The 26,544-nt window shown below is 48.8% G+C and overlaps 1 protein-coding gene across 2 annotated transcripts in view; it reads left to right on the top strand.

Moving 5' to 3' along the window:
- The first annotated feature begins 9,124 nt into the window (after positions 1–9,124).
- Kndc1 (kinase non-catalytic C-lobe domain containing 1) overlaps positions 9,125–26,544 on the top strand; it is a 46,215-nt gene continuing 28,795 nt past the window's right edge. For both annotated transcript variants that reach the window (XM_048455296.3, XM_048455295.3), the window contains exons 1-6: positions 9,125–9,580; positions 15,296–15,494; positions 16,214–16,272; positions 21,742–21,888; positions 22,251–22,368; positions 23,619–24,352. In XM_048455296.3, the coding sequence (XP_048311253.3) occupies positions 9,479–9,580; positions 15,296–15,494; positions 16,214–16,272; positions 21,742–21,888; positions 22,251–22,368; positions 23,619–24,352 (1,359 nt within the window). In that variant the 5' untranslated portion in view covers positions 9,125–9,478. The remainder of the gene's footprint in view (positions 9,581–15,295; positions 15,495–16,213; positions 16,273–21,741; positions 21,889–22,250; positions 22,369–23,618; positions 24,353–26,544) is intronic.

Genomic DNA, 26,544 nt, shown 5'->3' with positions numbered 1-26,544 from the left:
ACTAATAATAGTGAGTAATAGAATACTTGTGAGCTTCTATTTATGGACAATTTACACTGGTATAGCTTCTGGTATATTGATACAAGTTCAAATTATATTTTTTATTTCTGTTTACAATATTTGTACACCTATACAAAGTTATTTTGTCATATTGTATGCATGCATGCTTCTGTCTCTAAGACATTTTTATATTGATACAACTTTAGGATATATTTATTATATTGCATTATATATTTCTACCTCTGATTATGATATTTATACATTGTTTACATGTTGAGATCATTGTCCTCCTTTACTGTACAATTGTTTAAAGGTTGTTTAATATTCTGATATGAAGTCTTAATCTTTAAGTAATATAGATATTAAGTATTATAGGTCAATAGTCATTCCTGTTTATTTTAGTCAGACTAATCAGGTTCTTTAGATACATAGAGATTGTATTCTACATAAATAGGTAACCTTCAACCACTTCAAAGATCTGTAGAACATGGCATTTAAATAATTTAGGATTTTGTTGATGTGAGACACGATTGCTCCTGTCAACACTGATCTATTCCTGAGAGAGTGTTGAGCACCAAAGACACTCCACTTGGAGTTTGTCTTCTTCTTGGCACATCTGGCCTTTGAGTAAGAAACTGCCCATACCTTGACCATTGACAAAGTGTACAATGTCCAGACTGGACAAGCAGGATACAAGAAAAAAAGACTGGCAAATCTTGCCAAGACAGGTTAAGATGGTTTTGAAATTTTTCCTGCCTCTGAAAATGGTCTGTCAGTTATTCTTCTAGTCCTTAGTCAAAGTTGGTTGCTTCGACATTGCAAATGAGACTTTGGGTGATTACTCAGGCAGCCAGTTGTCTCTGTCATCTACTGCACAATTTGGAAGCTGCTTGATTGCACTTCCTGCCTACTCAAGAGATATTATCTCCCTTCTCAGGCTTTCAATAGGGTTGAAGATTAGATAGTCGTAGTTACCATCCTTTATGATCTAGCCAGGCCATTTTCAATATAAGACTTAGACTCCTTAGGATAGAATGTTTATTAAGACATTTAGCATATGTTCCTTGCTTAATATTGTTCATGCTGGTTGTAATTCTAATCTTATGCTTGATAATCTGTATATAGTTTTGTATTGGGTTTGGAACTCTCTTATTTAAACAAAACAAGGAGGTGCTGTGGGAGATCCTTCCACTCCTTCAGCCAATAGCCTTTGAGATATGGTGCTGTGAGAACTTCTTCCTCCCCTTCAGTCAATAGCCTTTAAGATACCAGTGCACTTGGGCACGGTCTCTTATGCCATAAATGCAGCTGTAAAGCGTGCACTCTCTCTCTTGCTTCCAGCTCTTGCTTCTGGCTGCTAGACTCTGCTCTTGTTCCCCATTGGTGCAGAGAACTGTTATCTAGGACAGTGATCTGTAAGTTTCCTCTAAATAAATAACCCGTTATTATATGTAATTCTGAGCTAGTGTGGAATTATTTTGTAACTTCCACCATCAAGAAATTGGTGGAGAAGGGATAAAGAGAGGAAAGAAGCTGTCAATATGTAAGTAATGCACTTACCTCGAGAATTTATAAAAGTAGAGTGATTAAGAGCATTTTCTGCTCTTGCAGAAGACAGGGTCTGGACTCCACACTGGGTGGCTCACAACAGTGCCTATAACTCCAGCTTCCACAGGCACCTGTGCAGACATGGTTCACATATAATCAGGCACATACACATGCATAAATAAAATTACTTTTTAATTTTTAAAGAATTTATAAAATAAAAACTAACCAAAAATTAGAATAAATTAAATAATAAAGAAGAGCATAAAATATATATAAACACATGTTAGATAGTCTTTAAAAATATTAATAAAGCTGGGTCTGGTGGCACGCACCTTTAAACACAGTGCTCAAGAGACAGAGGCAGGCAGATCTCACTGAGATTGAAGTTAACCTGGTCTACATAGTAAGTTCCAGAACATCCAGATCTACTTAGTGAGACTCTGTCTTGAAAAAAAAATTAATTAAAATAACCCTGGCAAATCTGATCAAGAAAGAAAGAAGTACCAGGCAGTGGTGGCATACTCCTTTAATCCCAGTTCTCAAGAGGAAGAGGCAGGTAGAGCTCTGTAAGTGCGAGACCAGCCATGTCAACAGAACAAGCTCCAAAGACATCAAGGGCTACATAGAGAAACCCTGTCTCAAAAAACAAGCCAGGAGTGCCAGGGCTACCACCACAGGTTCCATAGAAGAGAGAAGCACAAACTATAGATGCCAGCAGCACCAGGGCTATTACTACAGGTCCCATAGAAGAAAGAGAAGTGAGTGGAGACACAGAGAATGCAAACTACACTTAACCATACAGCAGTGAGTTTAAACAGTTGAATAAAACAGAAGAATTCCTAGGAAATAATATAGCAAAAGTACCTTAAGAAAACACAAGAACAGTTAAACAGTTCATAACTCTTAAAGAAATGACGCTGTAATCTGAAACTTTCACATTAAGAAAAATAGCATCTTAGTCCAAGTGTCCAGATGGCCTCATCAGAGAATGCTACCAACCATTTAAGATGGAAATAATATGAGTTTACAAGAACTTTTCCAAAGAACAGAAAAGAAGGAATCTATCCAACCACTCATGAGTAAGCATAATCTTCTAATTAAGTCTGACAAGGACGTTATAAAAATATAAAATGTAGGCCAATAAAAACAAGTACAAAAAGCCTATACAAAATATTATTCAACCAAGCCCAGCAATATTGGGAAAGATAACATATCCTATTCATATGGATTTATTTCAGAAATATATAATTAGTTTAACAGTAGGCATTTGTCAGTATAACCCAAAACATTAACAGAACAAAAGAGAAAACATAATCATCTTAATAGGCACTAAACACATATTTGATGGAATCCAGTGTCTTCTTAAGATTTAAAAGCAAAACAAAACAAAACAAAAAGAACCATTAGTGGGAACTGGAGAGATGGCTCAGAAATTAAGAGCACTGGCTGCACTCGGGTGTTGGTGACACAAATCTTTAATCCCAGCACTTGGGAGGCAGAGGTAGGTGAATCTCTGTGAGTTGGAGGCCAGCTTGGTCTACAAAGAAAGTTCCAAACAGCCAGAGTTGTTACACAGAGAAACTGTATCTCGAAAAACTTTTTAAAAAGGTTAAACAAAAAGGCACTAGCTGCTCTCCCAGAGGACCCAGGTTCAATTCCCAGTACCAACACAGCTCACAACTATTTCTAACTCCAGTTCTAGGGAATCTGAGAGCCTCTTCTGGCCTCTGGAAGCTGGTGTAAGAGGTCCTTCAGTCTGTGTGTTGCTTGTATAGGTTAATGAATAAAGAAACTGCTTTGGCCTGACAGGGCAGAACTTAGGTAGGTGGAGAAGACAGAACTGAATGCTGGGAGGAAGAAAGGCAGAGTAGGTGAGGAATGCCATGGAGCCGCCAGAGACAGACATGCTGAATCTTTCCCGGTAAACCACTACCATGTGGCGATAAAAGATTAAAAGAAATGGGTTAAAACATGATGTGAGAGTAAGCCAATAAGAGGCTAGAACTAATGGGCAAAGCAGTGATTTAATTAATACAATTTCTGTATGGTTATTTTGGAGCTAAACTAGCCGGGCGGCCGGGACAAATAAGTGGCTCTTCCTGCAACAGGAAGCACCAGGTATTATGTGGTGCATAGAAACAAATGCAGGTAAAGCACTCATACACAGAAAATAAAAATAAAGAAAACCCATTTTTAATGCATTAGGCAAATCAGTGGTAGACAGGAACTTAAATTATTGAACGGAGTTACAGAAACCCACAATAAAATTATCCTTCCTAGTAAAATAGAAATCCTGTCTGCTCTCATTCTGGGAACTCAACAAAGACTGTTATTACCACTTCTCCTCAATTATGGCACAGTAGGTCTCGGCAGGAACTGGAGAGAAAGAGACACAGGATGAGAATTACTGGTAAAGAACCCAAAATTCCCTATTCTCTGATAATACAATTGCTTGCATAGGAAATCAGGGCAATCTACAGATCAAATTTAATGAGTAGGTTTAGCAACCTGCTATGGTGGCGCACACCTTTGGTCCCAGCATTGCAGAGGCAGAGGTAGACAGATCTCTGAGTTTGAGGCCACCTTGATTCTACAGAGCAAGGTCTAGGACAGCCAGGGCTACACAGAGAAATGCTATCTAAAAAAGAGAGAAATAAATAAAAAGCCAAGGTCATTATTCAAAATCATAAAAACATATGTTGCGTGTAGAGGACAATGCAAAACAGAATTTCTTTAACTTTTCTGTAGTATTGTGGATCAAACCTAAGACTTTGCATATGTAACTCATCCACTTACAGATTTTTTTTTACAAAGATCCCATTAGCAATAACACCACCAAACATCAAATATCAGCAATAATATAGTCAAAGATGCACAAATCCCTTCACAGGGATCTACAAAATGTAATCAAAAGAACACAAGGAGGCTCTGAAAACGCAGAGAGATGCGCATGCTCCTGAAGCAGAAGACTAGCAAAAATTTACGACCAGTCACGGCATCACATACCTTTAATCCCAGCACTAGGAAGGGAAAGGCAGGTGACTCTTCATGAATTCAAAGGCTGCCTGGTTTACATCGTGAGTTCCAGGACAGCCAAGACTGCACAGTGAGATCCTGCAGCCCCTCACCCAAAAAAAGCACCTGCTGCACAAGATTGTCCACTTGTGTCTGACCTCTGGAACCCACATAAAGGTGGAAGGAGGGGACCAACTCCACAAGTTTGTTCTGTCGTCCGCACTGCTTACACATGTCCGCATAGCACACAAGCTTACACACACTGTACAACAATGGTGACTCCTTGGAAGGATTTGTAGGTAATCAGACCCAATGCAATCCCATCAAATCCAGGTTTCTGGAGCACAATAGCTAATTCTGAATTACCAAATATGGCCAAGGAATTCTTTTTTGTTTGTTTTGTGTACTGTCTTTAAGTGTACCACATGTATGCAGTGCCTGTAGAAGCCAGAATAGGGCATCAGATTCCCCTGGAACCGGAGTTACAGATGATTGTTGTGCCCAGAGTGGATCCTAGGAACCAAACCCAGGTTCTCTGCAAATGTGCTCTTAACTGCTGAGTCATTTATCCAACCCGTGGCCAAGACATTCTTTTAAGAGACATAAAAAGGAAGGATAACTTTGTGTACAGAAATTTTTGCCATTGTGAGGACAGAATGGTGCTGTTTGACAGAAAAAATAGAACACATTTGATTCAACAAAATCAAACTGGGAGAGCTGAAGGCAAAGAACTAGTCTCGGCACATGATGCCCAATCCTATGACATCCTTGTTAGGGAAAGCATGAAACTTAACACATGCACCATGATGCCTTGCCAGTTCCTAAATGTTGTCTTATCCAAAGCAAGTGCACGTGTGCAATGAGAAACAAAAGGTAGCTCCCAAATCTTTGTTCACACACCCTCAAACCTAGAAGCTACCCAGCACCCTCAACTGATACGTACTTGTCTCTGAGTTCAGTTCAGCCACTGCAGTGAACAAATCCTCAACAACATGACTGACTCTCATAAACATCACTAGAGAGGCCCGTCACCAATGCATCCACACGACCCGTGTAAGATCCCAGTACACACAACAGAAAAATAAAATGGGCAGATGAAATCACTGTAGACGATGACATCCGCTTATGGTGGAAAACACACAAAGAGAAACGGAAACATGGAGCACAGGTGTGTGCACCTGAGCATGTCTGGGTGGGAGTGCAGCCTCCTGTCCTTCTAGTCTCTGCTTTCCTGGATGTATATTCTCACCACAGGTCCACATGGGGACCTAGGCTTAAAGCCTGCTGGGGTGAAAAGTCACACCGGGTTCCTGGAAACGTCCTCCTTAAGGCTCGCTTCAGGAGGAGCAGTTGAGCTGGAGACTTCTGTCCTTGTGGGTGTCATCATTTCCATGTGGTTACAAAGGAGTAGATCTAGGCTATGCCCCGAAGCCAGCGAGCATTGTATTCTCATAAAGTGGATCTATGGTCCCAGAAAACAAACGTGGAAAAGCTAGAAGAGTCAGCAAATGATGATAAGGTATCTATTAAAAATGTCTGGAATAGAAACATGACAGCAAGATCAAATTCTGGGAAAACTAGATGCCTGCAGTGAGCCTGGAGAAAAAGGGTCAGGATGGTTCTGACTACAGAGGCGTGTGCTTCTGGAGTCCTTGAATGATTGATAGCGGGCACCAAAGCTTCTTTGGGACTTAGACTCTAGGATATGTTTATAAGAATGACTAACAGCCTTGTTTCAGAATATCAATATTTACCTCACACCGGAGATTATATTCTTTGTGTTTTTATTCTTTAAAAAAATGAATATTGGCTTCAAAATGTATGTGTGATTTGGCAGCTTGTCAAAATTCCCATAAGAAAAAAAAGTGTGAGCCAAACTTTGAAACTCCTATTCCACCTGCCACCACGTGTTGTGGTGGTATAGTGGTCAGGCTGAGTCCTGGCACGAAGTAAAGGCGGCCTTCGCCGGGCAGGGGGTGGGGGGAACAGGTGGGGTCGGGGGAACAAGATAAATCCTGATCATGTCTGAATATGACCAGTACAGAGCAAGATCTCTGAAGAAGAGGTCACAGTCCCACATACCTGGTGGAGGGGGTAGATCAGGAGGAGGCCAAAGGAGGCAACCCCCAGGCAGGGGGAATAGCTCAGGCCAAGAACAGAAGTAGGCAGAGCTCTCCAAACAGTGGGGCAGTCTTGCAGGAAAGAGTGATAGGATGGGTAAGGAATGAGCAGACCAGCCAAAAAGGGAAGAAACCGCCTGTCAGAAAGCCAGAGTGCATCAAGTCATGGCTTGGATCAGGCTCCTGAAGGTACAGTCATCACTTTTCCAGAGTTCTGTCTGCCTGGGGTAGGCCTTAGGAGGAAAATGTCGAGCATATGTTAGGCACAGGGCATGAACAGGGACCGACAAGGGGAGGAAGCCATTCTCGTGGTCTATTCCTGGCGAGAGCCTCCAGAGGCTGCTTGGCCATTTAGGTACCATCTGCTCATCAGCTAATATGTGGACTGCCCATTCTAATCTTGTTCTGACCTCCAGCATTACGCCCTCACACAACCCTAGTAAGCACCTACAATGTGCAAAGCACCGAGTGTTGCGAATGAGCTCGATACGGGAAATAACCAGGCCAGCTTCAGGATAACAATTATATTTTTAATGGTTATAATGGGAAACTCACGGCACAAGAATGGGGAGTCCGACTTCCTCTGTGTCCGGCGGGAATCGTGCAGAGAGCGCGCACCTGTCCCTCTCAGTTTCTCTTCCTCAGTTCCAGGTAGCCACGCCTTGACTGGGTGTGATTGGTTAACAGAGCTTCCCCAGCCACCGAGAGCCAGAGCCAGGACCACGTCCTTCCCCAGCAGCGAGCTCGCCATCAATGCAAGTATGCGGGCCAATGTTCAGTGAGTAACTAAACGTCCAGCTAAGGGCAAACACAACAAATGCTCAGGAAAGTAGCTGGTAGTTTAAAGTAGATCCAAGCCCTCCGAAGTCTTCTCCTCACCCCCCATAATGTTCATGTTCCAATCCTACTAAGGGGCCATGGTGTTACTCAGCTTAGAAGACAAGGGCCTGGTGAGCAAGTTCAACTGCTGCAGCCCAAGCTGAGTCAGCCTCCGTAGTCAAACTTCACCTAAGTTGGATATACTTTTCCCTAACATAGATGCTGTGCCATGACAGCCAGGAATTGTACAGTGTGACCACTCCCTAAGTTCAGGGTTATCTCTGCCCCTTCTAGTCAATGTTAGGTGTTTTCCTTAAACCCAGAGCTCAAGGGCACCTGTGAAACCACCTGACAAAGTCCCACCTCAGTAACCACCGGGCCCTGGAACCTCTCTGTGGTCATATCTACCTAGGTTCTCCAAGACAGCAGGGATTCAGGAGAAAGGAAAAGCACAAGCTGGGGGGAAGGGCAGCACCAGGTGAGGAGTGCACAGGCTGAAGGAACACAGACAGGAAGAGCATGGGGCTAGAGGGAAGCACTAAGCTACAGGGAGCACGGACTGTGGAGAGAGCACAGGCTGGGGGAAGTAAACTGAAGGACAGGCTGCGGAGTGTGCAGGCTGAGCGGAGTACGGGCTCAGAGAGCACAGGTCAGGGAGGCTCAAGCTGGGGGAAAGAGTGGGTGAGAAGCAGCAAAGCTTCAGCGAAGGGAGGTGGCACCTTTGGAGGTGCTTTCCCCCAAAGCAGAGGACTGACGCACAGGGCTCATTTATCTAGACTCCTGGGACAGGTTGCAGCTAGAGTCCAGGGGTGGGAGCAGGGTCTGCTGGCCACATCTGCCCTCCTAACGCCAACCCGTGTCAGTGGAGTAAGCAGGCCAGTGAAGTAAGCACAATTGCGAGATGTGTTTCCTCCAGCTCAAGCTTCCAGCACCCTCCATCACCTACTCTGGCTACAAGCTCATGAATGGCCAGTAATTGGAAGCCTTAAGGGCAGGCTGTTGAGAATTAGTGTCCCAGAGTGTGCTGTACTCTGGGATTTGCATGACCAGTTACAAGTAAGTCCACCCTCTTTCCCTCAAGGAGCACATATTAAAGCATCTACTATTGTGCCTGGCCAGGCTAGGATCTGGGTACAGGGCCAGCAAAGCAAGGGGCCAGGCTGACCTGCAGTTCTTCAGGAGATGCTCCCGAAGAATGGGGAGACTGTCGGAATCTAAAAAAAAAAACTTGCCTGTGCAGGGGATCAATGCCTGCCGTTTGCCAAGTTTGGGAGAGCAGTCTAGTCCTTTGCTGTGCTTGGGGTGAACACCTGACTCCCTGCCCATCACAGGGCCCAGCCAAGGGAAAGGCATTAGGAGCTGAGGAACCTAATACCTACCCCAGACTCCCTCCTGACAGCTACCGCTGGAGGTGACTGCAGCAACCCCGCCCCTGGAGTAGGTGGGGCGGGAACTGCGAAAGTCCTGGGGCCCGACGTGGTCTAGGTGAGCTCAACCCTGCTACCCTCTGTGAGCCCAGGTGGGTGCAGACACCCCCCTCCCCCGGGCAGCTGCTGTGCGGAGTGACTCCGCCCCGAACTGTCACGGACAGCGCAGGCAGGCGGAGGGTGCACCCCGGAGGTTGACGTAGTCGGAGACATCTGCGGAGCTCAAAGTCGGCCCCAGCCCGCCAGTGACCACGGCCCTCAGGGCGCCACCCCCAGCCCCGCCCCAGGCGTCCCCGCGCCACCGTTTGGCGACACTGCGGCAGGCGGCGGGCGCGTTGCCATGGCGGCCAGGCGCGCGTAGCTGGCGGTGCCCAGCTCAGCCCGGCAGGCACAGAGGCGGCGGCCAGCTTGGAGGAGATCTGTCAGAGAAAGGACCCGCCAGAGAGGGGATCTGACCCAGAGGAAACCTGCTAGGGGAGGGGATTCCAGACCGGTGCGTGATCCAGGGCCGGAGTTCCAACCTGCGCGCAGGCCCTGCTAAGCGCCAAGATGCAGGCCATGGACCCAGCCTCCCGGGGCTTCTACGAGGAAGATGGCAAGGACCTGGACTTCTACGACTTCGAGCCGCTCCCCACCCTGCCGGAGGATGAGGTGAGTTGGTCCCAGAAACCCACCTACCCCTGAAGAGGGATGGGGAAAAAGAGTAGGGAGAACACAGCTCTCCTGTTGTATAGATTCTGGCCCCTGGGGTTCCTGTCCTCAGCCCCACTCGTCACAGAACAGCTGGCATGCTGTATGGGACAGCAATGGGGACTGTCCCTGCAAAAGTTAGCTGCTGGAGGGGTGGGTTCCTGGTTTTAATCCTTGAACAGATTCGGGGTTGGGGCTCCTGGCAGGTAGGGACAATAGGTGCACTCCTGACCTCCTCAGCTGGCCTAGTGCTAAAGCAGGTGAGCTTGAGAATGTCTGATGAGACCCCACCCCAGCGCTGAGGGTGCTTCCTGCTCTGGGGAACTTCCCTCCCTCAAGTCCCCTGAGAGCTTCTAGTCCGGAACTGGCTTGGGCTACATGGAGCCCCTCCTGGTTGCAGAAGCTAGGTGCCCCGCCCCCAGGCTCCTAGATGATGGCCATGCATAAACTCCATGTCTTGGAAAAGCGTGGCAAACAGACCCCCAAAATGCTTCCAGGGGCACCTTGACCTCCCTCAAGAACCTTTGGGGAGATCCTTCCAAGCCAGGAGCTTTGGGGAGACCTTTCTAATGCAGGCTCTGGAGTCCCTATGGAAGAATCCACCACTCTTTAGCCATTGAATACACTGGTACTAGAGACCGTCCACCCACCTTCGCAGCTGGCCTAGCCATCTGATGAGCGAAAGTTGGCCAGAACCCTCCTGAAGCATAAGCCAGGGGTCTGCAGCACCAGGCCCTGACAGCCCAACCGGTCCCCTTCTCTGGAGGAGCGGGCGCTGAAAGGATAAACATCCACGCTCCTGCCTGCCCCACCTCCAGGGCCCACTGAGTAGTGCTGGGGTTGGTGCTGCCCCCACCCTGAAGTGGCCTGGATTTGGTGCAATTGAAGGCTGCAGAGAGGAGAGGCCAGGGAATAAATAAACCTTTTGGACATCGCCCTGGCTTTGATGGGAGAGAAAGGGTGCCCTCGGCACACAGCCTTCAAACACTGCCGGAGGACAGGACGTGTTCTAGAGTGTCTATGGGAGCCTCAGCTCTTGGTCGGCGCCAGGAGCAGATCTGAGAACCCCTGAACCTTTTTATATCATCCACTGAGCTTGGAGGGCTCACTCCGTGCCTGGCACCTGAGGCAGTGGTACCGCTCCATCTACGTAGGGCCACAGGTTGAAGCTGAGCCTTGCACCCAGAGTGCACTCTGTCTAGCAGTCCCTGACACTTTCTGTGTTAGGACCGTCTTCTGTCCCTCTGGGTTGGAGAGTTGCCATATACACAAAGTGTCAGGTTTCTATCCTCTGACTGTGGTGAGTCCTGAGCGTGAGCTGGAATTCCCCCATTTGGTGACATTCAGTGGGAAGTTCAGTGGTGTCCTTATCTGGGGAAGAGTGCTACTTTTCTTCCATAAACAGGAGGGGCTGGTAATGGAGCTCAGGTGTAGCATGCTTGCCTAGTATACACAAGGTTTTGGCTTCAACAGCCAGTGTTGCAAGAAAACTGAACAACCAAAACTTACTCTCTAAAATAGGAGTCTTTGGGGCCTGGCCCTGAGCCAACACAGTCCTGCATCTAAGAATACAGCTGAGATCTAGAGTCTATGCTTTCTGCAGTCAGCTCAGTCCCCATTAAGGTTTTTTAAATTCATGTAATCAAGGTCACATGACTCTGTGACCTGGCACGGCCTTCTGTGTCTGGTTGCATTTGAAAACTGTCCGGAGGGAGACAAAGAGTTAGGCTGTCACCCATCCTGCAGCTCAGTTCTGGAGAATCCCTTGGGGTCCTGTGCGACCCAGGCCATGACAGCTTTTGTGCAGGTGAGGTGAGGCCAGATCAAAGATCTGTGCAGAGACGGGACATCAGAATTCTCTCCACTACAACTAAGAAATAGAACCCTGCGGAGCCTCCAGGAGCCCCTGAATATCTCTACCCTGTCGTGACTTAAAGAAAATCCAAATGACTTGGGAACGCATTGTCTAACCTCTTGATCGCTGGTAGAGAGCCAAACATGCTCACTGAAGATCTTACCATGACGCCTCACCAAGGCCGGCGACGACACACTAGACCCTGGTACGTGTGAGCAAGCCCCTCCTCTGTGCCAGGAGTGGAAAATGCTGGCCAGAGATCATCTTGGCATTTTCTAGTTATGAAAAGACCCATGCCCACATCCCAACATTTTCTCCAGAGAAGCATGGTATATAAACAAGCCTATGCCCATGAGAAAACCTGCTGGACACTTAGAGCTCACCATGAATGGGCCAGTGTGTCCCCTACATTGTGGAGGCTGAAACCGTGCTCCGTCCCTGCTCTTCTAAACTGATAACAGCAAGAAGCCCCTGGGTGCACAGTAAAGTTGCTCTGACCAGGAGCTATGCACGGTGGACTTCTTGGAGGAGATGGCATTTCTAGGATTCAAAATGGAACATCAGCCTTTCTGGACATGGAAAATGGAATCAGAAACAAACCAGTAAGACTGGATGTAGGAGGAACCATAGCTGCCAGAAAGACAGGAAGGCAGGCAGGCACCGAGTGGCTGTGGTTGAGGGCCCAGTAGTGTTGGTCAAGAGATAGGTGATATCATTGGCCTTCAGGAAGGCAGAACAGTTCCGGTTTGGTGGTGAAAATGGCAAGCGACATTAGGTGTCAGCAGAGAGTTCTCACTGTTTCCAAGCCAACCAAATAAATGCCTCCCAGAACCTGCTCCTGCTGGGCTGGCCTTGGGGACTGAAAATGAACAGGGACCCACAGCAGAAAATCTACTATCAAATAGGGAATTTCCCCCACCATTCCCTTAGAGTCTATATAATGTTTCCAAATGGGCTTTGAGCAGAAGGCAGCCTAAAACCAGAAAAGAACCCCGAGCTAGCAGGGTGGGCTCTTGGGGGCAGACACAGCCCACAGAGCACCTTGCAAGCTCCTGCCTCCCTGCTGGGGTTTGGCTGAGGCTCACAAACTGAGACTGCCAACAAATGCTGCCAGCATCAATTTGAGTTTTATGTTGGCAGGTCCTGTTATGATAAACTGAAAAGTTAATTGGTTATAAATGTACTTAAAATGTGCACAATGACCCCTAGAGTCCCTAAAACCCAGCTCCAAGTCTGTCTAGGGGAAGGGGAGCTCATGAGTGCATATAAACCCTTAAGCAGGGCACTCTGGGGTAACCAGATAAGAGCTTGGCCTCTGGAACTCAGAGATCAGCTGAAGTGTCTCTCCCCGGAGCATAGCCCCCAATCCCCAGGGTCTCATCCCTTCAGCCCAGCTCAGATTAAGCTTGCACCAGTACACTGCAGGCAGAGGAGTGGTCACCCTGCCTGCAGGGAAATTCTATAGGTGATCCCCACACCAGGATCACCTTAAGTGCCACCAGGCTAAGGATGGTGAGGGGCAGGCTGGACTATGAACGAACTTCTCACCCACCAAGAACATGGGCCTATGTAAGGGAAATGGAGCCACTGAGTTGGCTGGAGATCAGGCCGTCTGCTGATTTCCATGGCAGGGGCTGTATGAGACCGCAAGGCCTGGAGCTTGCAATGTCCGGGTCTGCATGAGACCCTGAGTGTGCTTGGCATGGGAATACCATCCAGACCCACATATGCATAAGTGACCTTTACTGGTCACGGGACTCACAGCAGATCACCTCTATGATGGCCCCTGGACATGATACCTTGTGGAGCCAAAGTCAGGGGCCTGCAGCTGGCTGAGAACATTTCACTGGGGACTGAGCTGTGTGGCAGGTAGACTGGCTACCATATCTCCAGGTAACACCTTGAAGAAGCCAATGAAGGCACACAAGGTGGGCTCCTATCTATGGGGGAGAACAACAGGGTCCCTCCTGGTCTGTCATCCTTGTCCCTGGCCCATTAACCAAAACTTTCCCCTGCTCCTCTCCAGTGGTATAGGTTTGGGCAAAATATAGTCTTTTCTCCCACCTAGTAAAACTAGAGCAGTTGGAGGTCCTAGAGGCAGGTGACCCCAGAGTTCAGAATTCAGACCTGGGGTTCCTCAGTTCTTAGTGCAGAGCTCCAACGGGATCTGCAGATGTGGAAATAGACCCTGACCTGAGGATGTCATGTGTGGAGGTGCTGAGCATCTGTCATTGGAGAAAGCCTTGACCACGGCCGGAAGCAATGACTCATGAATGAACCCATGGGGTTCTTCCCAGAATAATACAGATGACCCCGGGGCTCCTGCTTTCCCAAGTTGTATACCCCTACCACAGATTGACACTGAGGGGCACGGGTCTTCAGCTGCTCTGACCAGGCTCCCCCCACTTTCAGTAGTGTCTTCCTAACAGACCTAAGTAGGAGGCAGTGATGTGGGCTGCGGGATGGCCAAGCAGCAAGTCTGGCAGGGCTGCCTTCTGCTGGCGGCACATCCTGTCATGGCTGTGAGCAGGCAGACCTGCTGGCCAGCATGAGCGGCAGCAATGGGGTGCCGGCAGGCCCTGCCGTGGGACTGGGACTGACTCAGACTCACGTTGTGAGCTGGCTTCATTTCTCCTACACAGCTCAGCCCCACAGGGTCTACCAGGTTGCGTACTACGTCATGTGTGTGTCTGTGTAGGCTTGCATGAATATGCATGTACAAGCGTGTTGCCATGTATTGTCCACTGTGCATGCACATTCCTGTGTGAAGACATAGAGGGATGTTGTACACGTATGTGTGCAGTGTGTGTGAGTGCCTCTGCAGTCATGTTCAGTGGGCATCACTGGGAGCTTGCTTGCATTCTCCTGAGTTTTGAGGGATCCTTGGTACTACAAAGAAACCATAGACTTGAGCCCTGGTTAGAAAATCAGCTTAACAGTCAGGGAGCATCTCTTGCAGGAGTAGGAGGTCTAGGGATGTGACCTCCCCAAGCCCCACTTTGAGCTCCAGGAATGAAATGGCCTGTGGATATGCAGGATCTAACACCCACATAGAACCTAGAGGCTCAGGCCAACAGCTTGAGAATGTGTCCTGCTCTTGATTTCATCCATATGGCTGGCTGCTTGTTGGGTTGATTTAACCGCTCTGTCTTCTCGTCTGTGACCTGTGATCATGGGGATGCCTTACAATGTCAGTTAGAGGCAGGCATCCTTAAGAACTGTCATCTGCCTGTACTTGAGCACCCCATGTCCCAAGGCCACAGCTGGAAAAGCCAAGGCTCTGCTGCCTCTTCTTCATCAGCCTACTCCCCCAGACAAGGTGTATCCACATCCTTTGCCCACACCAGTCCCCAGCTCGACTGGTACACAAACACACAGGAGATGCTAGGAACTTGACAGCAGCCAGGCAAGACGCTTGCAGGTCTAAGATAGTCTGGTATGAATGAGTCCAAGTGTGTGTGAGCATGTGTGGGCAACTGTAGCTGTGCTTGTGCGTGTAGGTGTGTATAGCAGTGTGTGTTATTGCACGGGAGTGTTTTTGCGACGTGTGAGTGTCCATATGTGAACTCAAGTATCTGTGAATGTGTGTGCCTGCTCTGGGCAGCACACCAGTGGTTTCATCAAATGCTCCACGGCTGTGACATTCAAGGACTAGCAGGATGACTCTGTCTGAAAAGGGCTTGACCTAAGATGCCTTCGCTGACCGTAAGTGAAGTACCACCACGAATGCTCTGTCTTCCTGGAGCATTAGTCTCAGCACGGAGTACTAGGTCCTTTCTGGGGCAGCCCTCTGTGGGCTTACTCCAAGCCTGTCTTGGCAGGAAAATGTGTCTCTGGCTGACATCCTCTCCCTGCGGGACAGAGGTCTCAGCGAGCAGGAGGCCTGGGCTGTGTGCCTAGAATGCAGCCTGTCGATGCGGAGTGTCGCCCACGCAGCCATCTTCCAGACCTTGTGCATCACGCCTGACACCCTGGCATTCAACACCAGTGGAAACGTGTGCTTCATGGAGCAGCTCAGCGGTGAGGAGATGAGGGGAACGCGGTGGGGGCTGGGATACCGCAGGCATCATTGAGGAAGGAGCTTGGAGCTGGGTGTGGGCACCAAGCGGCTGAGGCCGTAAGGGAGTGCCTGAGTCTGGGTTTCCTTTTTGGAATCCTCTGGTCAAGGCAGCACAGAGGAAGAAATGGAAACTAGATGTTGAGTTTGGGTGCCCCTCACCCATAATCCCCACCTTCCTGACTGCCATGCACGCCCTCAGGGAACCAGAGCAGTGCTCAGCCATGGTTCTGAGCTCTATTCAGGCCTTCCTCAGAAGAAGATGCCTGGGTCACTTCCCCCGCCCCAGGCTGGCACTTTTGGCCTACAGGAAGTTCATGCAGGGGCCTGAAGGCAGGACTTATCTGGCCAGGTAGACCGGCTACCCTTTAGGCTCCTTCCACAGAAAGTTTGGTTTTCTCAAGTTAGGAAGAGCCCAGGGTTCCTTTTTCAAGAACCCAAACAAATTCCTTTTCTCCTTCCACTTTGGACCTTTTCTCGTTCAAGAATGGTGTATTCTTGCCTCAGATGCTTACAGCCAGCCTTTCTTAAGGACATCAGCCCTAGCAAAGGGAAGGAGGCTCCCGGAGATGCAGCCTCCTTGGGGCTGTCCCAGGAGGCTCCCAAGGTCTGAGCTCTGGTTGGTGGGATGCTTTCTTCACCAAAGGATAAGATCAGAACGCCTTCTCTTTCTTTCTCCAAGATGACCCCGAGGGTGCCTTTGTGCCCCCAGAGTTTGACCTGACAGGAAACACATTTGAGGTAAGCATTAGTAAGTGGTGACTCTCCACGTCTTGCCATCTTCATCTTTGGGGTTCCCTTCATTACCATAGTCTTGTGGCCTCAGTGTAACAGGTTGTCTCCAGTAGAGGGCTTCCTGGGGGACCTGCTGTCATGGGTATTTGCTCCACCCATGACTTTGGGCTAGCAATTTTTGCAGCTGGCATGTGGATGCTGCACCCTGTTTTCATTCCTAGTGGCTACTGGAAAACATGTGGGTGTTTGGGAGCAGTGGCCTCAGACATCTCTATCAGGGTGGTACTGAGTTCACTTATTGCAATGTCAAATCAGATGACCTCTGAGTCTCACCAGTGACTTGTGGGAGGAGCCAGAAAAGAGGTTCACCATCCTTAAGAAATGCCTCTGGGGTGGGGGGGGAGGGGGCTGGAGAGAAGGCTTAGTGGCTAAAAGCACTTGCTGCTCTTGCAAAGGACCCAAATATGGTTCTCAGCTCCCACATAGTGGCTAATACCGTCCCTAACTCCAGTTCCAGGGGATCCAGTGTCTGCATGTGTCCACTGTGGGAGAGAGCTTCTTTGTTTTGTTTTGGTTGGTTGGCTTGGTTAGGGTCACTATTGCTGTGATAAACACCATGACCAAAACAACATGAGGAGGAAAGGGTTTGTTTGGCTTTCACTTCTACCATTGAAGGAAGTCAGGACAAGAACTCAAACAGGGCAGGAGCCTGAAGCTGGAGCTGATGCAGAGGCCATGGAGCGGTATTGCTTACTGGCTTGCATACCATGGCTTGCTCAGCCTGCTTTGTTACAGAACCCAAGCCCACTATCCCAAGGATAGCACCACCCACGATAGACTGGACCCTCCCCCATTAACTACTAATTAAGTAACTGCCCCACAGAGGCATATTCTCAAAAGTTCTCTTCTTTCAGACAGCTCTATCTTGAGTTAAGTTGATACAAAACTAACCAGCCTACCAGGCTAGTTCACAACTCCTAGATTCAAGTGATCCTCCTGAATCCTCGACCTTACAAATGCACAGGTGAATGGATGCACCACCACACCTGTCCAGTTTTTCTCAGCAACAACAGAGTAACAGTGACCAGTGCTCCTTCCACCGTTAAGGTCTGCATCCTTAACATACCTCCTGGCCTTGAAGTCAAACAGACGCTCACTGACATTCTCCACCAAGAGTTTCAATGTTCTAGTCTTCACACTGAGTCCATCAGAAGCTGGCTTCCTTAGCTTCACTAAACTGTGACTGGCAAGTCAAAGCTGTGTGTTTTCAGCGTACGAGATGATGGTCCTATATACGCTGATGCTATAATGGCCGATCAGTGGCATCTGATTTTTTTTTTCACCCGGTATGAGCTAGAAATCATTTTATCTTTTTCTGGGGATGGCTGGTCATTTTCCCAGCTCTGTGTACTGGCTATCTGTCAGGCACATGAACTACCATCCACTGGGTTTTTATTTTCAGCTTTCTGTTCCTTTGTTGACTTTATCCACTTTAATATCAAAACATCTTGCAGAATCTTGCGACTATTTCTAGCAACTTAGAGGTTCTTTTCATTTTTTTCCCCCTTGATCAAATCACCAGCAGTGTTTCATATTGTCTCCTCCAGGAACAAAGCTTATTTCTGTTCCAATCCTCAGCGAGTGCAGCATCTAGTATCTAGATTCTAGTCTGGTGCAGAGACCACCCATCCTGCCTCAGGGAACTGATGACCCTGATCTAACCATGTGGACCGTAACTGGCCTGACTACATGAGTTCCTATCTGTTCTGACTAACCAAGGTTTACCATGAATACATAGTTCATATTATGAAATATTTCTTTTTGTCCCCTTGAAATGATCGTGTGATTTCCTTCGTTGTGTACACTTTTATGTCCTGAGCAAGTGCTGTGTCTCTCCTAGGTACTGTTGAATCTGACTGACCAGTGATTATTATGGCTCTTCCGGGGTTTTTATGGGCAGCTGGTACTTTTCCACCCTACAAATGTTTCTGGCCAGCACAGATTTTGTGATTGCTCTGGGTTTGATTCTTTGTTCTGTTTGTACAAGAATAATATCACCGATGCCTTGGAAGTCTGGAAAGGCTCGTTGAAAAGAACCTCGGCTTCCTTTGTGAATGATTTTGAACTACCATCAATTTTTAATGGTTATAGCACTGCCCTTGTTTTGCCACAGTAGTTTTTTTAAACTACAGCAGAAGAAAACATGCGCCTAATGCACTGCAGGTGCAGGTGATGCCCTGTGCATCTTGTGACGTCTGCAGACTTCTATTCCCTTGCCCTGGACATTCTTCTTTGGTTTCTCTTTCTTTCTGCTGCCGGTCTAACCAGAGGCTGTTTACCTTGTTAGTTCTTCCAGAACACCCTCTGCATTCCCTGGTTGATTTTCTCTTTTCTTTTGTTTGCTCTGAGTTCAATGGCTGCTCCTTTACTTCAGGGGGGAACGTGCTCATCCACCTCCATCCTCTTTGTCTCCGGCTGGGAGCCTCCCCAGCATGTGAGCTTTGTCACATCATGTTTGCTTCTGGGTTTTTTTTTTTTTTCAGTACAGGAGTTATTCAGCTATGTGAATAGGTTGGGTTTTCTTTTTTAAGAAGACACAAACACAGAAGGCACACATGTGCCAAGTATACAAACCTACGACTTTTCAAAAGCTGAGATCTCTGCAATCAGTCGCCAAAGGGAGTCATCACAATGAGAAACTGGCGCTCCAACCCACACAGTGACTGTCCAACCACATGGAACAGAGATGTTGATCTCATCTTGTTCTCCTGCTTCCTGTGGCTGGACTCAGCAGGGCTGGTGCGAATTGCCATGAGAGTGTAGTCACTGGAAAGCGTTCATTCTCTATAATCATTTCGTATTTCTGAACACACTGGAACTTTTTCATGCATCTTTATCTTTCTCCGTTGACTTTCTGACCCAGTCAGGCTGTGGCTGAAGCAATGTCCCCTGCACGCCTACTAGAGAGATTGTGCAGGTTTCCTTTGTTCTATGAATCCTCGTGTTCCTCGGGCAGGAGGCAGCCTTTTCCATGTAGTTTGGGCTCATTCATCCATCTGTCTGGATCGTCTGCGGCATCCACTCTGTTTTTGTTTATTTATTTACTTGTCCAAGTATTTACCCTAGTAGCCATCAAAATGCACTGAAATCTGGCTCCAGGGAAGGTGAGTGAGGCTCTTGCTGTAAGGGCAGTGTGTTCCCATGGTTGCAGAGCAAGTGGCCCCTGAACCCTGAGGATCCTGGAGAGGGGCTCCCCTGGGAGCTGAGCCTTGTGGGTGGGTGGGTGGGATTTCTAGTAGGTTGACTGCAGAACACCAGTGTGGTTAGCCAGAGTAGAAACAGGAGGCTGGGGGATGTGTGTCAGAGTGGCCCCCGGTCTCTGAGCTGCTTCAGTTCCCTGGATGGTCAGCGACTCGCTTATGCTCTAGACACAGAACAGTTGGTCCTTTCTACCTAACCCTGATTATGGAGAGACTCTGCATGTCCTGAGTCAAGGTACCCAGGGTCTCTGTTCTGCCCTAGATTAGGTTTGCTCTGGAGCCCTTTACGGGGGACTGCCAGAAGCCCTAAGCAGTTTAGGCTATGCAGACAGTGACAGAGACACAGCCTAAGTGTGTGTCCTGGACACTCTGGCTCAGGTACACCCACTCTGGAACCTTCTAGCACCAGATCATCTTTGTGCTGCTCCTCTCTGGCTCTGCAGGGCCTGCCACTATAGACCTATGCTGCACAGTTAGCCTTGGGTCTTTGGACTATCTCCAGAGTGGCCTCACTTTGGACAGAGGTTGCCCATTGTGACCAGGGTGACCACCTGCTCACCCCTGTCACTTGCTGACCCACAACAATAGCTCTGCCCCACCGTCAATGTTGTTATGCATCCAGACCCAGACCCTACTCCTTTCTCCTCCCGACCTGGATATTTTCTCACTACAGAACGGCTCCTCTCACTCCTCTCCATGTTCTCCCCACAGAGACCAGACAGCAGGGAGTATCCCCCGAGCCACAGTGCTCCCGCTTATCCGGGTATCCACCCTGGACCCTCCGTGTTCCAAACACCATCTAACCACCCCTTCTGATTCTCTCTTCTTCTGCTGAGACCAACTCCCCAATACACGTTCTAGAATCTCCCAGGCTTGTTGTGGCCAGTCTTCTCAGAACTGAGTATGGCCAGCCCCCTTATCCAAAACCCCTTCAGGCTGCCTAGCTTCCAAAAGTTAACAATCCCCCAGTCTCTGCACTGTCCCCTCCTCCACATGCACAGGCCATTTTCTTGCCCTTGCCACTCTAATGGGCCCCTGTGGTGCCAGCCAGGGTGGCTCAGTCCTGTCACCTGTCATTTGCTTGAGACCACAGTCCTCACAGAGGACCGTGAAGATGAGAGACTGTGAGTCAGGGACCTGTGAGCAAAGCTGAGATGAAACAGGGACCCCGGCTTTCATCAAGGGGTTGGAGGCCTCTGTGAGCAGGTTGACTTCAGGCTGCAGACTGCAGGATGAGTTCCAGGGGAGCAAGGAGACAGGGAGGTGGCAGGGCAGTGAGTGAACAGTACCTCTTAAAAGATAAGGATGCTGATACTCTGTGCACAGGAGAGGCAGGCCTACAGTCCCCTCTCCTCACCCACATTGCCCTCACAGAGTGTAATGGGTTATCAGGGCTGGAAAGGCAGTGTTGGTCAGGGAGGGCAGTTGGGATCCCAGCGCCGGCTAAGAGTGAAGCAGACAATGACCCTGAGCAGAGTGCACACAGCATGGGCTGAATCTAGAGCAGGTGCACACAGGATTTGGGCCTAAAAGAACAAAAGACTTCCAATGTATGAAACCGGCATACAGCCCAAAGTAAGTGGATTCCTTTGTATCGATAGTTTCAAGGTAGAAAGGTAACTTCAGTGCGTCTTTTATAATAGTAACAAAAGCTACAGGAATCCAGTCATTATGACAGCAGGATTTTTAAGAAATAGAAAAACCAGGTAAGCCAACACAGTGAGCATACATTGAGACATCTTATCGTCCCCTTAAATATAGATGGTTGTTTGTGAATTAAAGGTTTAAAAATAAATAAAGAGTCTGACTACATATCATGATTTCATTTTGTAAACAGATTGAAAGGGAAGCTACTCCTTCTTGAATAACATTGACTTCTCCACACGCACACGCATGTGCGCACACACACACACACACCTATGGGGGCCTTCCACACACCTGGTATCCCTGCCTTGGACAGAGTCCGCCCTCTGTACTGAGCACACACCAGACGATGCCAACTTTCAAACCAAAAGGAAACTCTTCTTTCCTCCTGCTCACTTCCTGCTTGTGAAGAACGCCTAAGGCAAAATGGGTAGCTGGGGAGAACAGGGTTTCTATGCCTTGGGCAGCAGGCCCAGGGAGCATGCCAACCACAGGAATGGCAGACTTGCTGGTCTTGGCAGGGGAAAGCAGTCGCTTGCAGGGCAGGTGTTAACACTCCTTGGTTCCACAGGCTCACATCTACTCCCTGGGGGCCACACTGAAGGCTGCCTTGGAGTTTGTGGCAGAACCCGAGCTAGAGCCCAGGCTGAGCCCAGACCTGGAGGGACTGCTGAGCCAGATGCAGGCAGAAGACCCCAGGGACCGTCCAGACCTGGAGGTAAGCTCCCAGCTGACGTGCAGGCTGCACACACACAGACAGCCCAGACCCTGCAGCCTCAGCCAGGTTCCTTGGCTAGCCTCTGGAGGCAATGCATTATGTTGAAATAGAAGCTGGTTTTGGCTATACATTTTCTACTAAAGACTATCAGGGACAAAACAGAATCTTCTTTTTCTGCCAGGATGTATGCCTTGCTGTTTTGTTTGTTTGTTTTTAATGCACCAGAAAGTACATGGGGAAACAGGTGGCCTGATCTGGGGATAATGGGTGCCATCCCAGAGCTGTACAGTTGGGTGGGTCTTAGGAGGACAGGCTTCCTTCTTGGTGGGCTGCACACCTGAGGGGCACCCTGGTACCCGCAGAGCATCATAGCACTGTGCGAGGAGAAGATGCAGCCTGCGTCCTCATGTCGCCTGTGCCGCAGTCTCTCAGCCATCGGAAGAAGGGTGCTCTCCATCGAGTCCTTCGGAGCATTCCAGGGTAAGCGCTACCACCTACACGTCTATGCCTACACATGTATACATGCATACATATACATTCATACATGTGCACAGGGACGCATATACATCTCCACAACCACCCACAGAAGTAAGCACGCAGTGTGCACATATAAAAACATGCACCTTTACTCACGTTTACATGCTCACATACACCATGTAAATACCACACTCACAGTCACACACCTGTTCAAATCCAGCACGTACGTATCCCATGCAAACACTCTCACATGTTTATACCATTGCATATATAAACGCACAAATGCCTGTTGATACTACACACTCCAGTGTAAGTGTGCACACTGGCCTACACATCCACGTTCATGTGCACATCACATACATGTACACATGTACAGTCTGGGCACACACTGGCATTTTCAAACTCGGGCTTAGTGACTCCAGCCAGCCTTGTCTGATGCATTACCTCTGCATGCAAAGCTGTTGTGGTTCATCTGGAACTTATCATAGTCTCAGGATCATGCTGGCCTCCACAACCACCCAGAGCCTCAGAGTAGCTGGAGGGTCCTCCCTGACAAGCAAGAAGCAGTGTTTATAATACTGTAGCCCTAGCGACGGGCAGCGTCACCCCAGCAACGGTAGAGGGTAACTTCTGAGCACAAAGCCATAGACAAAAGACTGAGTAAAACAGGCAGCAGAGTCTCTGTGCCATGTATGCAGCTTTGTATACCATGTATGTGCCACAGTGTATGTGTGTGTGTGTGTGTGTGTGTGCAAGGCTGTGTGCCATAGCGTGTGCCAGACCGCACTCCATGTCATGTGTGTAGAAGACTGTGTGTGTGCCCTATGCCTGCCACCAGACTTCATTTCTCCCCTGAGGGAGTGGCTGGTGTAGTCACAATAGAAAAATGAGGCACTTTGGGATAAAGTAATCAGATAGCAAGAGTTGATCCCCTGGGAAGCTCGGTCAAGAGGGAGACCCAGAAGCCTCCATTCAGGGACTGTAACTGGCTGAGCCATTTGACTGTAGTCCTGGGGACCTCTGACGCCTATGCTGAGGGAGGAGTGGGAATCTGGGGGTACAGGACTTTGGGGAGGGGTCTGCGGTAATGAGTAGAACAGGGTCAGGGTTGGCTCTCAGGGTACCACCCTAGCACAGGCTTCTGATCCAAGCTTCCCTGTAGGACAGGGTCAGGGTGGCTCTCAGGGTACCACCCTAGCACAGGCTCCTGATCCAAGCTTCTCTGCAGTAACCATATCCCGCCTTCTATTCAGACCTCAGTGAGAACACATGGAGGGGAAGACCTGCTCCAAGAAATGTGGGGCCCAAGAAGATGCCAGGAGACCTCAGCACTGATCCAGAGGCACTGTCCTCACCAAGGGGCCTCCAGCCTCCAGCCTCCAGAGATACAGAGCAGGAGGCCGGCCAGAGTCCCAGAGCCCCCTCCCCCAAACCACTGCTGTCGGCCCCCATGAGAAATGGTGAGAGCCAAGGACAAGAAGGGCTGACCAACCTTGTCCTGGATGCCAGGTGCCCCTTGGGTGAGCTGGACAAAGACATCCTCAGGCGAAGCCGGCTGAAGAAGGCTCAGACATTTCCCAGGCTACTGCAGGAAAGCGCGGAGGCCAGCACCCTCTGCCTGTCACTGACCAGCTCACGAAACCAGCTGACCGTTTCTGAGTTCTTTCCCCCAGACCCCAGAAAGCTCTTCCTGGGGAAAAACGGCCTTTCTGGCTTTAAGGCACAGTCCAAAAGCAGACTGTGGCCAGATCAGGAGGAGCCTGGAGTCCAGCTGGAGAAGGCACCAAATGCAGGCCGCAATCCGCATAGGAGCCCGGGAGCCTCAGGGCAGCTGGAGGCTTCATCTCCTAGCCGGGGACCTGCAGAGTACAAACCTTTGCCCTGCCCTGTAGACCCTGGGGATTCAGACCATGAGAGCCAAACATCTAGGAGTGAAGAGGAGACTCCAGAAGGATCCAGACAGATGGAAAATGCAGCCACAGAACAGGTACGTGGAGTAGGAGGGGTCAAAGGCTGCTCGTCCTTAGCCTGGACGCGCAGCTCACACAGGACCTGCTCCACTCTGCCTTCACTCCTGACCAATAATTAACAGTGTCTTTTGGATTCCCTATTTTTTAAAAAAATATTTATCTTTTTAAGATTTATTTATTATGTACAGCGTTCTGCCTACATGTATACTTACAGTCCAGAAGAGGGCACCAGATCTCACTGTAGATGGTTGTGGACCACCATGTGGTTGCTGGGAATTGAACTCAAGAACTCTGGAAGAACAGCTTAACCCCTGCGCCATCTCTCCAACCCTGGATTCCCTATTTTTGAAGAGAACTTCACATGCAAAGTGGGGGAAGGGCTGGATGTCACCCCAGGCATGGGATCTCCAGGCCAGAACCCCTCCCTGTGGTCTTTCTAGATGTACAAGTTCACCTCAGGACACCCTAGAAAGAACCATCTTCCTCAGCCCCGATCCACCCATGTGTAGGTACATCCCCATGGTTCATTATCTTCCACGATAGAAGTAGACAGCTTCTAGTAATGCTGCTTCAAGGGCCCAATCACTTCCCAAGTCTTTACCTCAGACTAGGTCCCACAGTGGGATGAAATTCTATCCACAGTGGGATGAAATTCTAGTGTGTGGGTCTGCAGGTCCGACATGAACCACAGCATTGAATGTTTTTCCCCCTTGGTTTTTCTTGTTTGTTTGTTTGTTTGTTTGTTTTCCAAGACAGGGTTTCTCTGTAGCTTTGGAACCTGTCCTAGAACTAGCTCTTGTTGTAAACTAGGCTGGCCTCGAGCTCACAGAGATCTGCCTGCCTCTGCCTCCCAAGGGCTGGTATTAAAGACGTGCACCACCACCCAGCTACCCCCCTCTTGGTTTTTCAATGGGTTCCTCAAAGCCTTGTGTCCTCGTGTGTTTCTCAGAGTGAGGACACCTGAGCCAGTGGCCCAGCATACATTTGTCTATCTAGAACCATCAGCCCGATTTCCCACCAGGCTTTCTTGCCCCAAAGGAGAGGAGTGTGTGAGGTAGGTGATTCTGTGGGTGTAGATTACCAGTTGTACACTGCTGAGAACTTGAAGAATCCCCATGGGGAGTGTGGTTTCTTAAAGAGATGTCTGGTGTAGTAGGGTCGGTGATGCAGATGATCAGTGCTGTCTGGGCCTGTGACACTCACATATGCGCAGTCACCAGCATTTCTCCACAGGGCACAGCCACCTGACCACACCATCATCTTCTACATAGGCCTGGGTAGCTGGGTAGCCTGTGGTGGAGAATGCACTGCCAAGGGGAAGAGTTGAGGTCTCTAGCTTGGAAGAGAACAGAATAGACCAGTAAGCCTGGCTTTTACCTTAACCATCTGGTCAACCTGCCTCAGACAGAGTATACCCAGGACCCTCTAACTCTCAGACTCCTGCATAGGGATGCCCCAGAGCTGGGAGCTCTCACTTCAGCTTCCAGGGTCATTGCTCCCACCCCAGGATACAGGACACTACCAAAAGCAGAACAGATGAGCTGGTGAGCAGAGAGCCACAGGACTGAACTGTCTAATGTACCAACCCTTCCTGTGCACAGAGCCAGTGGTTAGCACCTCAGGTGAAGGTGATGGCTTCTGAAAGCTTCTGCTAACATGTATACTTCTGTGGTGACCTCGTTCACAGACCTCCAGGTAGCCTCTCCAGGCAGGAGCTATCTTGTAGGCCCCATTAGTTCCTTTTACTTGAAGATGTGTTAAAATACGCATAAACACAAAATTTACTATCTCAACCACCTCTAAGTGCATGGCTCAGTGTATTAAAGACATTCACATTTCATTATCTCCAGAGCAGCCTTTCTCATCCTGGGTGTCGTGACCCCTTTTGGGGAGGTCAAAGGACCCTTTCATGGGAGTCACCTAAGACATTGGAAAACACAGATACTTACATTACAATTTATAACAGTAGCAGAATTACAGTTATGAAGTAACAATAAAGATAATTTTATGGTTGGGGGTCACCACAACATGAGGAGCTGCATTAAAGGGCCACAGCATTGGGAAGACTGAGAACCACTGCTCCAGAGGTTTTTCCATTTTCTACACCTGAGCTCTGCCTCCTGCAAACACTGACTCCCCTCCATCCCTCTGCCCAGCCTGGTAGCCTTGTATAATCATACAAATACGACCTTGTGTGTGAAATCCAATA

This window comes from Myodes glareolus, chromosome 7, assembly GCF_982192425.1.
Source record: "Myodes glareolus chromosome 7, mMyoGla1.1, whole genome shotgun sequence".
NCBI classification, from domain to species: Eukaryota; Metazoa; Chordata; class Mammalia; order Rodentia; family Cricetidae; genus Myodes; species Myodes glareolus.
The sequence above is the reverse complement of the archived record's forward strand: the minus strand, read 5'-3'. Positions and strand labels throughout refer to the sequence as shown.